Genomic DNA, 12,002 nt, shown 5'->3' with positions numbered 1-12,002 from the left:
ATTCCAGATTTCTGGTAGAAATACATCGGTATGGACATATTGGGTCAGACTAACCCAGTGTCCTGTCTTCCAACAGTGACCAAGACCAAGTGTCCCCAGGGCAGGGAACAGCACAGGGAATAATCAAGTGATCATCCCCTGTCACCCATTCCCAGCCTCTGACAAACACAGGGTAGGGAAACCATCTTTAGGTCCATCAATGGCTATTAGCCAGGATGGCTAGTGTCCTTGAATTCATCTAGCTCTTTTTTGAACCCTGATCATTTGATGACAAAGATCAAGCCAAGTGCCAACAACCAGGAAAAAGAAAATGCATCAGTTTTTAAGCACACACTTTAATGTAAAAATGATGGAATTCCAAAAAGAACATTAAAATTCAAATATGAGCCTTGACATTTTTTCATTCGTTGAACAAAATTAAATAAATTAACATAAAAGTCTCACATAACAGCAGGAACTTCACATATTTCCTTTTCATAAGGAATTAGCATATTACATAAAAAATCCAGATGAATCAAAATAACTTAAATAAATAAAGTTTGAGTTCTTAGACTCAAATATTAACTTTTTAAGTAGAGACCGCTATAAAATAGTCAATGTGCTACAGCACAATAAATAATGCCCACCCGAGAACAGCACTTTGGCAGCTTCATTTCTGAAACCACAAAACCCCAGTCAGGAGCTAGCCTCAGGTTAGCCAAGACTCAGTGCAGCTGTTTCAACATGCCTGTGCAGGGGAGGGGTAAGTGTCGCCACTGTACTGCTGTAATGGCAAAAGAGCCTGGCTGAGAATAAATGAAGCTGCGCTGCAAGTACATTGCACGCCTGAAACTGTGTCTTGCCTAAGTCATTTCCAGTGAGTCTTCATTTCATCAGCAAATCACTTTTCCCTATCCAGTGTTCTCAGCTTTACAAAGTACCATATTCTATAGGACATTTTTTAAAAAGTCTCTTAACGATGCTTCTCAATAAATAAATAAATAGATGATGCTAGCAGATGGAAACAGGCTACTTATAGACTAGCCAGTATTTTCACAGAGATGTTTCCTTCAAGAGGAAACTGGAGAACAACAGTGGTTTTTCTTCTTTGGCTTTTCTTAGAGCATTGTTTCACCATTGGCTTCAGCCCTGTAAAGGAAGAAAAGGAACAGTTTAGAAACCTGGTGACAGGACAATTATCATTAGTTAGAATCACATGGGCTCAACAGAAGGCATACGAATAGCTTAGCTGAAGACCCGAGAATTATCGGCTTCTTTGTACTGCTGGTTCCTCAGTGGGGCAGAAGGTGAGACCCACATTTCACAAGTACTGATGCTGGGATGAGCACCCTATTTTGCTGACCTGAACATGAGAACTCTTGCTCTCTACCACAATGGTGAAACTTAATTAACTTTCGCATAGTTACTCTTGCTTCTCTCCAAGAGGGAAATCAGGCTGGAGAGTGGGGGCTGATATTGAGAAGCACTGAGCACTTGTGAGTTGCACTGTCACCAGAAATACTACCAGCAGCCCTGCATTGCTAATGGCACATAAGAACGGCCATACTTGGTCAGACCGAAGGTCTATATACCCCAGTATCCTGTCTGCTGAACGTGGCCAATGCCAGATGCCCCAAGGAGAGGGATCTCAATAGGCAATCCTCACAAGATCCCTCGCCTGCCACATGCATATGGCTTACCCAGGCTCACCAAGGAAGCTTGGGGCAGAGAAGAGAACAGGAAGAACCTCAGGTCTAAAATCTAACCACCAACCCTCCCTTAAGGTAGGACATTGCTGTTGTTTGTCTGGATGGAGAGACAAGTTCTGTGACAACTTGCTATGCTCTGACGAGTAACCCTCAAACAGTTTGTGCTAAAAAGTACCTAGTTATTCCTTTAAACTAATTGAGGACAAACAACTCACTTGTCCAAAATTGCCTTAATGATCAGCTTCACCCATGGAGCGGTGGGTTCCAAACACACTTCTCTGCCATCCTTCAGAGTAGCACTGCAAAGAAGGTAAACAAAGATGGTCAAGTATCTACCTACTTGGTGGACTCTCTGTAATCGCATCAGGGGATCTTTCTACCTTTTAAGACCAAGGCATGGCTGGTATGGATTGACATGGGTTCCACTGATCTCACTAGAGAGTTACACCAATTTACACAGTTTAGGGTCTAGCCCCAAATCATTTGTTGACAGAAAGCATTCCAGGCTTGCCAGAAAAAGCCCTGCTTATATATTCTAATGAATTCAAATTCTATATAAAGTGTGTGTTTATCTATACTGATGTTGCTTTTCATGGCAGAGGCTGATATCTGCATTGCTCCTTCAGGGAAATCTCCTGAGGACACAGTGGGGAATGTTGGGTGAGCAAGGACTGAAGCATGAGGTGCTTCATCCTGTATCATTCCAGTCCATGGGAGTTTCCCACAGAGTGTATGGGAGCAGAACCAAGTCCAGGACACTTGTCCTTATCAGGAGGACCACTCATTGTTTCATCACAGCTTGCCTAGACTTGCACAATGGCTTCATTCCTCTGTTTTACACTAGGTCAATCAGGATTTTTAGTGGGAGGTTTACTTGCAGAGGGGGTTCAGGAATTGGGTTAATGCAGGTTCTAGTACTTTATAGCTAATGTACATTATTCCTCACTGGGATTCATATTTCCACCCCAGAGGTACTGGACACTATGAAATGAAAAGTGCAGTACCTAAAATAATCTCTTAAGAATTTAAAAGGAAACACTTTTGGGGGACTCTCCCTGAGTGACTGGGGCTTTAAAAGCTCCTGGAGCAGCACAATGCAAAGCAGCAGTCTCCTCCTCTTTGACAGCAGTTAGAATTTGACAAAAGTGCTTACATGATTTCGACGTTCTGGCAGTGAGGGCCACTCTGGGTCAGCTTCACATTCTGAATGCTCCTGGGGGGGATGAACTTAGCGTGCGTGCTGATGCACTGGCAGCGGAGCTCACTTGCCATCCGGGACAGGCTCATCCCTGAAAAAGAACAAGAGTTGTGTCAGGCTCAGCCGAGTATTTCAGTGTCTAGACCTGTGAAGCAGCACTCATGGTCTTGCTTCTGGGGGGCATTGATTAGACCTACTTGCTTTCTAGTTTTTCCCCCAAAGGTCTTGGCTAAAATGTTGCCTTTGTCCTCACTTCTAAGCTACCTGACTCTACACCGCTAAGCTACTGCAGTCATCTATTTACGTGACTGAAGATATCCATGGATCAATTTTTATCCTTTCAGGACTCTACCTAATTCCTCTCCTTCTCCAAAGGACTAGAGAGAGGCTCATGCTGCAATCTAGTGTTTGTATTTTTGGCAAAGACTATTGGAAGTATCCAGGGTGCTGTCTGTTGGTTTTTTTGTTTTTTTATTTAAAACCTGCATTTGTGGCCAGATTCTGATCTATTTACAATAAGCCTAGATTGTTATATCCTGTAACTTAGGACAAGATCTGTCCTCTTTTCAATTTGGAGGCAACTCTCTGTTCACATGCTCTGCTCTTATTACTTATGCAGGTTGCAGAATGTGTCAGGATGGTGGCAAACAGGATGGTGACCCCATGCAGGGTCAAAGCAAGAGGTGCTGGTGAGCATTTTTAGAAGACGATCCTGTGTGCAATCAAATACCTTTAGATCTAGGGGAAAGGCATATAGTGAGGTCGATACTACAGAAAATTATGCTTCTGTTATTCTTTTCCAGAAGGTGTCAGCAGCTCTGCAGAGCAGTTACTGATGCACTCTTCTTAAAAGCAGAACTTTTTTAGTCGAGCTCTCTTTTCAACTATCTTCACTGAACATCACCTTTGTAAAATTAGCCTAAAAATGTCTCCACATAGGAGGGTGCACCATAGGTGCCTAAGCCAAGTCATCTGAGCCTTAGGGAGGGTTTTGCTTACCTTCTGCCACTGCTGCGTAGAGCAGGAAAAGAGCCAACCCAGCAACAAGGACTTTTCCGTTCATGATGAGAGGGGAGGTTTCCTTCTTCCTTCTGCCTCTGCTTGTGAGGAATTGAGAGCTCGCTTATTCTCTGATGTCTGATGTCTGAGCTAGTAACCCAGCCCCTTTTATACACGGCCCTGGGTGTGCCCCTTCTAGATTGTGTCAGAGGAAATTCCCAAAGCAGGCAAGACTCTCTAGCAAACAGAATCACGTGGCCATGGGTAAAACCCCTTCCTAGATAACCATGGAGCTGGCTTTAGACCATCCCTCACATCAAGCTCCTTATCAGTAGGCTGTGCAAAGTCGCCGCGCAGCTGGCTCAGGCAGGCTTGTGTCACTTTCTGTATTGTATTCTCCTGTTGAGGACACCTTGGACTCCTGGCTCTCCCTCCACATTTCTTTGTCTGTGACACTGTGTTCAGTACAGGCGGTAGCACCGGGTTTTTTGGAAAGCGGATTTAGCCGCTCCTCTCTCGGATTGGAAACTCCTGAGATTCCTCCAAGTGGCACTTTCCCTCCCCACTCTGGCCCCTCGCTGCAATGGAAGGGGATTACCCCACTGCAGGGGCCCGTCTGGCGGAAAAATTGTCGGGATGAAACTTCCCCCGTTGCGTGGGAGAATTGAAATCCCCTCACTCCACCTCCGGCCTCCGCGCAACTCGCCACCTGTCACTGAGGGGCTGTTCTCACCTGGCCGCTAGAGGTGTCCAGCCCTTCTTCCCACCCCCGCTCCCAGGTGGGGCACTGGGGCGGGCCGGGGCAGGGCTAGCTCCTCGCTGCAGTGCCCGCTGCGTTTGGGGATGTGGCCTTGCCTGGAAGGGACTGACTGTAACAAGCGGTGCCAAGTACACACGAGGGGCCCAGGGGAATGACCCCCCGATTTCTTGCAGCTGTGCTACTCTGCGGTGGGAGCCCATGAGCATCACGGGGATCCTTGCTGGCCTGCCCGGGGCTTGTGCCCTTCCAGGAAGCGCCCCCGATGCTGGGGGGGTAGAGGCTGGCTTGGAAAGGGGACCGCAGCGCGCAGCCAGGGATTCTGCTGAGCAAACGCCCACAGGGTGGTGGGGCTTGGAGTGAGGGGTTACCCGCCTGGTCCCTATGAAGCACGGTGGGGACCTCCCGTCGCCAGGGGCTGGGCAGATTTCTGCTTTGACAGCGAGTAACCCCACACACCTGTTCTGCCCAGCCGTTTCAGAGAGTCCTGAATTTCCTGCCACTCAAATGGCTCTCCAAAGTGCAGGCTTCAGGCCAGCTCTTCAGTTGTAGAGTCTCAGCCTAGCTTCCCTGAACTCAGTGGCCACAGGCCTGATCACAGCAGCTCAGGGGCCAGCTCATTCTTTCCCATAATGAGGGTAAATAACCAAATTCACGTCCATTTGGGTCAACTTCAGCATCACGGGGATTTCTATCAGCAAGCCTGCTGATGGAGGGGATAAAAGGGGCAACTGCTTGAGGGCCTGGGGCTTTGAGCTCTTTAAATTGCTGCCAGAGCGACATGTGCCATGGTCCAGGTTGATCTTAGGGCTGCCTGGGAAAGCGGGGGTTCCACATGGCACATTCCAGGCAGTATTGGGGATGGTGGGTGTGCTGTGGTCCAGGTGGCACTGAGAGCTGTCTGCTCCCAGCCCCACCCATTCTGCCCTCAGCTCTGCATCTTCTAGGAGCATGGTGCTGCCCCCGTTGCCCGGATGAGGGGCCTTGCATGGATGCTGCGCCTCTGCTCCTCCCTCTCCCTGCCCCCCATTACATTCCAATTTTCCTTTAATATTGTCCCACTGTAGTAGTGGTTGGGTTGGCTAGACTCTCCTAAGAATTTGCTTAGTAGCTGAAGCAAACAAATCCCTATTTGGTCCCCAAGGCAGGCAAGCAGACAGTCTTGATATTTCTCCAAGAAGAGAAAGTGTGTTTTTATTCTAAAAACAGTCTTTCCCCAGAGCTAAAGCTTTGCCTTGCCCCCCCCCCCATATCCCGCTGTCCCTCCCATGGAATATCCCCCCCATACACATTTGACAGCTTTCTTTTGTCTCCCATGGGACCTGTCCGAGGTGCAATAGGCAGAGAGCGGGTCTCTGAGCGATGGGGCTTTGGAGAGCTGTGGTGTGAGGGCTGGCGTGGGAGTCAGCCACTCCTGATCCCAGGAGTACTATCCCCAGCACCTCACACAGCTGTGCCCTGGGCCAACACCACCCTCTGCCACCTGGCAGCAAGAGCTCTTCCAAACTCCTTTATCCCAGCCTGTCACCCACTTCCTTCGTCCTAGGAAAGAGGATTGGCACCCGCCAAGCCTCCACTCTCTGTAGCTGACATCAGGAAGCACAGCTTTGTCAGCCTTGCCCGCGGAGGAACCTGTCAGTACCCACCCCCACTGCTGGCACCCACTCAGCTCCACGCTCCCACCTTCCCATTACAACCACCTTGCCCAGGGGAATGGAGCAGTATCTCTGAAAGCTGCCTTTCTTCTCTGAGGTGGGGGTGGGGCTACTGAGAAGACTACAGGAAATGAAGACCCACCCAGCTCCACTCCTATTTTCCAGGCCTGAAGAGCAAAGGCCTCAGGCTTCCTCCTCCTTCCAGCCTCGTGGAACGAGGTGTACAGATAGATCGGAATGGCTACGTAGTTCGAACTATCTAGCCCGTGCCGCGTGTAGCCGCGTGGCACAGGGTTCGCACTAGCCGGCTTTTAAAAATGGCGGAGCCGGCTTTATGCTAATGAAGCCCGGGAAATTCAAATCCCGGGCTTCATTAGCAAGTTCGGTATGCATACATTACCCCGCTAGTTCGAACTAGCGGGGTAGTGTAGACATACCCTTAGGCTCTAAAATCTAAGTCTCTTTTAAGAAGAGAGGCTAAAGTGAATGGGACTTTTCAGCTTAGAAAAGAGGAGACTGAGGGGGGTTATGATAGAGGTATATAGAATCATGAGTGGTGTGGAGAGGGTGAATAAAGAAGTTATTTATAATAGAAGAACTAGAGGACACCAAATGAAATTAATGGGTAGCAGGTTCAAAACTAATAAAAGAAAGTTCTTCACACAGCGCATAGTCAACCTATGGAACTCCTTGCCAGAGGAGGTTGTGAAGGCTAGGAGTATAACAGACTAAAGAGAAGCTAGATAATTTCATGGAGCTTAGGTCCATAAAAGGCTATTAGCCAGGGGATAGAAATGGTGTCCCTGGCCTCTGTTTGTCAGAGGCTGGAGAGGGATGGCACAAGACAAATTGCTTGATCATTGTCTTTGGTCCACCCCCTCTGAGGCACCTGGCACTGGCCACTGTCGGCAGACAGGATACTGGGCTAGATGGACCTTTGGTCTGACTGAGTATGGCTGTTCTTATGTTCTTATGCCACAGGATTCCTTGTTGTTTTTGCAGATACAGATTACCATGGCTACCCCTCTGAGACTTTATACTTCGTGTACTTGTCATTTTTGGTTAGCCTGTTTAGTTAAGGGAACTGGAGGGAAAATTGCTTGCAGAACGTTTTCTTCGATCCAAGTTCAGGGACAATTGTGGTGCGTGCACAAACACACACACACACATTACATAAACAAACAGGAAAATCAGGCCTTCTTTGCCAAGAAGCCGGGGAACTTTCGGGAGTGATGCATTCAGAATCATATGACTGTCTCAGCTCTTCTCCTTGCAGGAGAGAACACCAGTTTAGCAGACTCCCTGAGCAGGAAATTGTGTTCATTCCACCAATGGGAATTGAAAAATGCAATACTACGTTTTCCAAGAATGTGGACTTCTCCAGACTGACTTATTTGTGATGATTCAAAACAGGAAAAATCTGATATTTTGTTCTGAAGCAGGAAAGTGATGTGGATCTCCAGCAGACACAGTCATGATCTGATCACACCTACTTGTGATGGCAAGCACACATGTCATCCCTTTACTTCCATGGATTCAAAGAGTGTGACAGAAAATAAGCCAAGAAAATTCTGGAATTACAGAGGTGGGTCCTGCTGGGCCTCACCAGTTTTGGTTCAGATCACCAATTTGTCACACTTCCTACTTTAGGTTGATGGTATCACAGAATACTGGCCTGGCTTTCTACCCAAACCCAGCTGCTCTGTATCAAGACCAGGAAGATAGCTGGAAATACTCTGTAGACAGAGATTTCAGACCATTCTTATCCCTTGCAGAATATTATCTACTAGGACTAGAAGCACTGTAAAATGAAAAAAAAATCCTTATGGTCTATGTCTAAAGATGATCTTAGTACAAATGACCTCTTAGTCCTAAAAGCTTTAAAGATATCTGCCACTTCAATCAAAGACCATTTGGCAACAATATCAGCATTTCTTCCTTCAGTAGAAGGGGCCAGGCTTTTCTCTCATCCGCCCGTGAACCAACTTTATGAGCGGGCTTGACCACATTTTTATTCCCATGAGAGAGATCCTCTCCATTCTAGGACTTTAATGTCGTGCTTTATTCCCATATTTTTTTCAGGTGGATAGAGTTAATTACAAGACCACACCTGTAATTTAATTCTAAGAGTGATATAAAAATCTGATAGTGATCGGTTCATTCATTTTTCCAGTTTTTTCCCTAAAACTCTCATTCTTCACTTTCTGCCTCTAAATTACTTATCTTCTAAGTCGGAAGGCCATTGGTCTGTATTAGGTAGAACTAATTTTTTCCTAAAACATCAAGGCCTTTTTTCATTGTTCATGGTAAATTTTTCATCACTAAGACTTTCAAAATGGGTAGGGGGTGGTACTGGATCTACTTCCGGTATTAAGAACAATACTCTGTCAAACATCTGAACTCTACCAGAAATCAAGCTCTGTGATTTGCATGCTTACATTAAACTTCCAGTACAGGAAATATGTAGCACAGCTGCCTGGTCTTCAGTTCATAAGTTTGCCAGATATTATTATTATTTATTATTATTATTATTATTAGTCACCGTTTGGAGATCTAAATAATACTTAGTCCTGCCATGGGTGCAGGAGACTGGACTAGATGCCCTCTGGAAGTCCTTCCAGACCTACAATTTTGACTGGACCCTTTGTATGGAAGAGCTGTTTCACACTCTCTTAGGTCAGTCCATACTACACCTGGAAAGCAGGCTATGTAAATAACATAGCTGGAGTCAATGTGCCTTAAGCTGAGTAAGAGGTCAATGGGAGAAATGCTCCTGTTGACTTTCCTTACTCCTCAAAATGCAAGGAGTACCAGAGCCGAGATGAATGCTCGCAGCATTTGATTTAGCAGGTCTTCATTAGTGCAGTATTTGTGTAAATATATCGCACACAGCCCAGGAATCAATCATGAAGGATGTATTTTTAATGATTAACGAATGTGGTACATAGATATAACCACTATAGAGACTAAGTCACTATCACTTCCGGAGCTTTCATTTTAAAGCCCAGTGAGTTTCTTGTGCTCATGGTTGCAGAAAACAGCCTGTGAATGTGCCACCCCAACCTCCCAGGCTTAAGAGCCGGAAGGCAAATAAAAAGAATCCCCAAATTATTATTTCTTAATTCTCATGATTTTGGGGGATCTGAGTTGTGACTTTTGAATGCTTGAGGCTAGTAAAGTGTCAGAATCAAACACCTTTTGGTAGAACTTTCAAGGATTATAATTAGCTTTGGCGGTCTCTTTAAATTTTGTCGTGTCATCTAGTGTCAGACAAAATTCCTTTCCAACTCCCTAAACTTTTTGTAAAAATCAAGTGATTGCCACTCCTTGAAGGAAAAATAAAGCTCCCTGCCAACATATTCTACACCCTCCTTAGAGCTGAAACAGTAGCACCTTGATACATATTAAATCCAATTGTGCCTGTTGCTTTTAGTGAGCAATTAAGCAACAGTGGGATTGTGTGACATGCAGGGATTTTAGAAGGAGAAAGTGAACTGTATTTCCCAGCCATAGTCAAGTGACTAAGCTCAATGTGAGAAAGTTTCTATCATAGGCTGGTTCTAGGAGTGGGCAAGCAGGGCATTTTTTCCAGGGTGCCTCCACTCCTCTTCCCCCCAAAACACTTTCTATCCTGGCTGTCAAAATGGCTACAGCTGCTTCTATTACTATCACAGTCACATGACAGGTGACCAGCATGCATTCATCTCTGGGTACAGTTGCTCCAATAAAACTGTAGAATGCTACTGACCAAAGTGCCTCCTTTCTGGGTTTTCAGAGCTGACTGATTTCGTTTAGAAATTCTGGAGTGGTACAATAGACGAGTCAGTGAATACAATTAATTCCTTTTTTTAATCTTCAGAAATAATGGCAGATTCAATAAACAAGAGATGAGTTCACTTAATCAACTGGTTTCTTTCAAGCAAATTATTTCTCAAATTATCTGGAACGTCCATATATTTTTAACACATAAACCTATGCATAATAATGACCTGCCAAAGAGAAAAATGTTGGATTTGTGCCTTTTTCTTTCTTAGCCTGTTGTTCTGCCTCTACCAAAGGCCGTATTTTCTTGTAGCGGTGAAGCAATTTCTGCCCTCAGCTACAGCAAGATAACTTGGTTGCCTGCCTTGACTGGGACTGGCACACCTATAATTAAATAATTTAGGTGTGTCCAATTGCTATTTCCTTTAGTCTATTTCCTTTTGCTAAACTGACAACAGGAAAATTCCATGAAGGAGTGTGCCAAGTTTCAGGCTGAAAAAATTCTGGTGCCAAAGGTACAGTGCAAGCTCCTGTACTTAGAGAGAGATACAAAATCTGGCTAGCCATTTGTCATCAACAGACTTTTAATTTGGCCCCTTTTGCATCTACCTACCCCCTTTATAATGCTTGCTTATTGATATTTACATAGGCTGCTTACTCAGTTTGAATGGTAGCTTACTTCCCAAGGAGGCCTTATTACAATCCATAGGGCTTAATTTGCCTGTCTCCCAAGTAATAGCCACAACATCAGACTTATTTTGACTATGAACAAGGTCTTAATTTTTAGAAAATTACCAGAAGTGGAGACTCAGTCAACATGCTTATTTGCTGACTTAAGAATTCTGTTGGGAAATTTTCAGACTTATTCAAGAGCACAGAGCCCACTTCCTGAAGAGTCAGTCCTTGCATTGAGGTCAAATGTCCTATTAGAGAGATCATTAGACTTAACTTCCGGCTCATGTCAGACAGAAAAAGGTGAAAACCAGAACCATATCTGGCTTGGTTTGTGTCACAAAATCAGAGCGACTGCGCCTGTATTCCTCCTCTGTGGGCCACAAAGTACCCATCCTAGGTGTGTCTCCCTCCTGACCAGGGTATTTCCAGCTTTCCATCTCTCTTCAGAGACAACAGATAAGACAATTACCATCCATTATGATTAAATTTAAAAAACAACAAATGGTCTGGTAGCACTTTATAGACTAACAAAACATGTAGATGGTATCATGAGCTTTTATGGGCACAGCCCACTTCTTCAGATGACTGGAATTTTGAGTTTAGGATGTTATGAGTTAGCACATAGTTAAAAAAGAGCTATCACTCTTATTCTGAAAGTGAAAGCATTACAGAAAACATTAAAAACACAAGAACCTACACACATGCTAATCAGCTGACCGAGATCATCCCTTAACACCAACTCAGCCTTTAGTTGTTGTTGTTTAGTACTCCAGTCCCCACACACAGGTGTTCTTTTCCCCTGTGGTCACCAGTTCATAACAGCTTCATTCAGAACTCAGACGCATGATTCACTGAGAGCCCTCCAGTTTGGGTCTTTGAAGTGACGGTAAATAAGTAATTGGAATAATGAGTTTCTGCTCAAGGCACGGCTTCAAAAGGCTGGATCCAAAGGAAAGTCATTTACATTCCCTTCCTCCCAAGTACTCCTCAGGAATCTCCCCTTGTTTGTCTAGTATGTGGTTTCAGAGTCTTTTGAAGTACATAATACATCTTAGGGTGTGTCTAGACTACATGGCTCCATCGACGGAGCCACGTAGATGAGTTTACTCTGCAAAGGGAAATGAAGCGGCGATTTAAATAATCGCCACTTCATTTACATAAAAATGGCCACCACACTGTGCCGATCAGCTTTTGTTGGCACAGCGCATCAGTCTAGACGGGGATCTGCTGACCCCAGAACCCTTTGTCGGCAGATCCTTTATGCTTTG

At 45.2% G+C, this 12,002-nt stretch overlaps 2 protein-coding genes across 2 annotated transcripts in view; one reads left to right on the top strand and one right to left on the bottom strand.

Moving 5' to 3' along the window:
• RASSF6 (Ras association domain family member 6) overlaps positions 1–12,002 on the top strand; it is a 172,146-nt gene that overhangs the window by 31,513 nt on the left and 128,631 nt on the right. The gene's annotated exons all lie outside the window — the stretch shown is intronic.
• LOC102454150 (interleukin-8) lies at positions 316–4,025 on the bottom strand. Its single transcript, XM_006125396.4, has 4 exons — positions 3,886–4,025; positions 2,842–2,977; positions 1,904–1,987; positions 316–1,128 (listed from the first exon to the last, which is right to left on the bottom strand). Exons 1-4 carry the CDS (start codon positions 3,947–3,949, stop codon positions 1,098–1,100), a joined length of 315 nt encoding a protein of 104 aa, XP_006125458.2. The 5' UTR covers positions 3,950–4,025; the 3' UTR covers positions 316–1,097.

Source organism: Pelodiscus sinensis, chromosome 4 (assembly GCF_052426305.1).
Source record: "Pelodiscus sinensis isolate ZL-2025 chromosome 4, ASM5242630v1, whole genome shotgun sequence".
Classification (NCBI taxonomy): Eukaryota; Metazoa; Chordata; order Testudines; family Trionychidae; genus Pelodiscus; species Pelodiscus sinensis.
The sequence above is the reverse complement of the archived record's forward strand: the minus strand, read 5'-3'. Positions and strand labels throughout refer to the sequence as shown.

Excerpts from the sequence above, each read along its gene's own strand:
- LOC102454150 (XM_006125396.4), bottom strand. The coding sequence starts at position 3,949 with ATGAACGGAAAAGTCCTTGTTGCTGGGTTGGCTCTTTTCCTGCTCTAC. Across the intron at positions 2,978-3,885 it reads CTACGCAGCAGTGGCAGAAG|GGATGAGCCTGTCCCGGATG; the intron begins GTAAGCAAAACC and ends GTTCTTTTTCAG. Across the intron at positions 1,988-2,841 it reads TGCCAGAACGTCGAAATCAT|TGCTACTCTGAAGGATGGCA; the intron begins GTAAGCACTTTT and ends CCTTCTTTGCAG.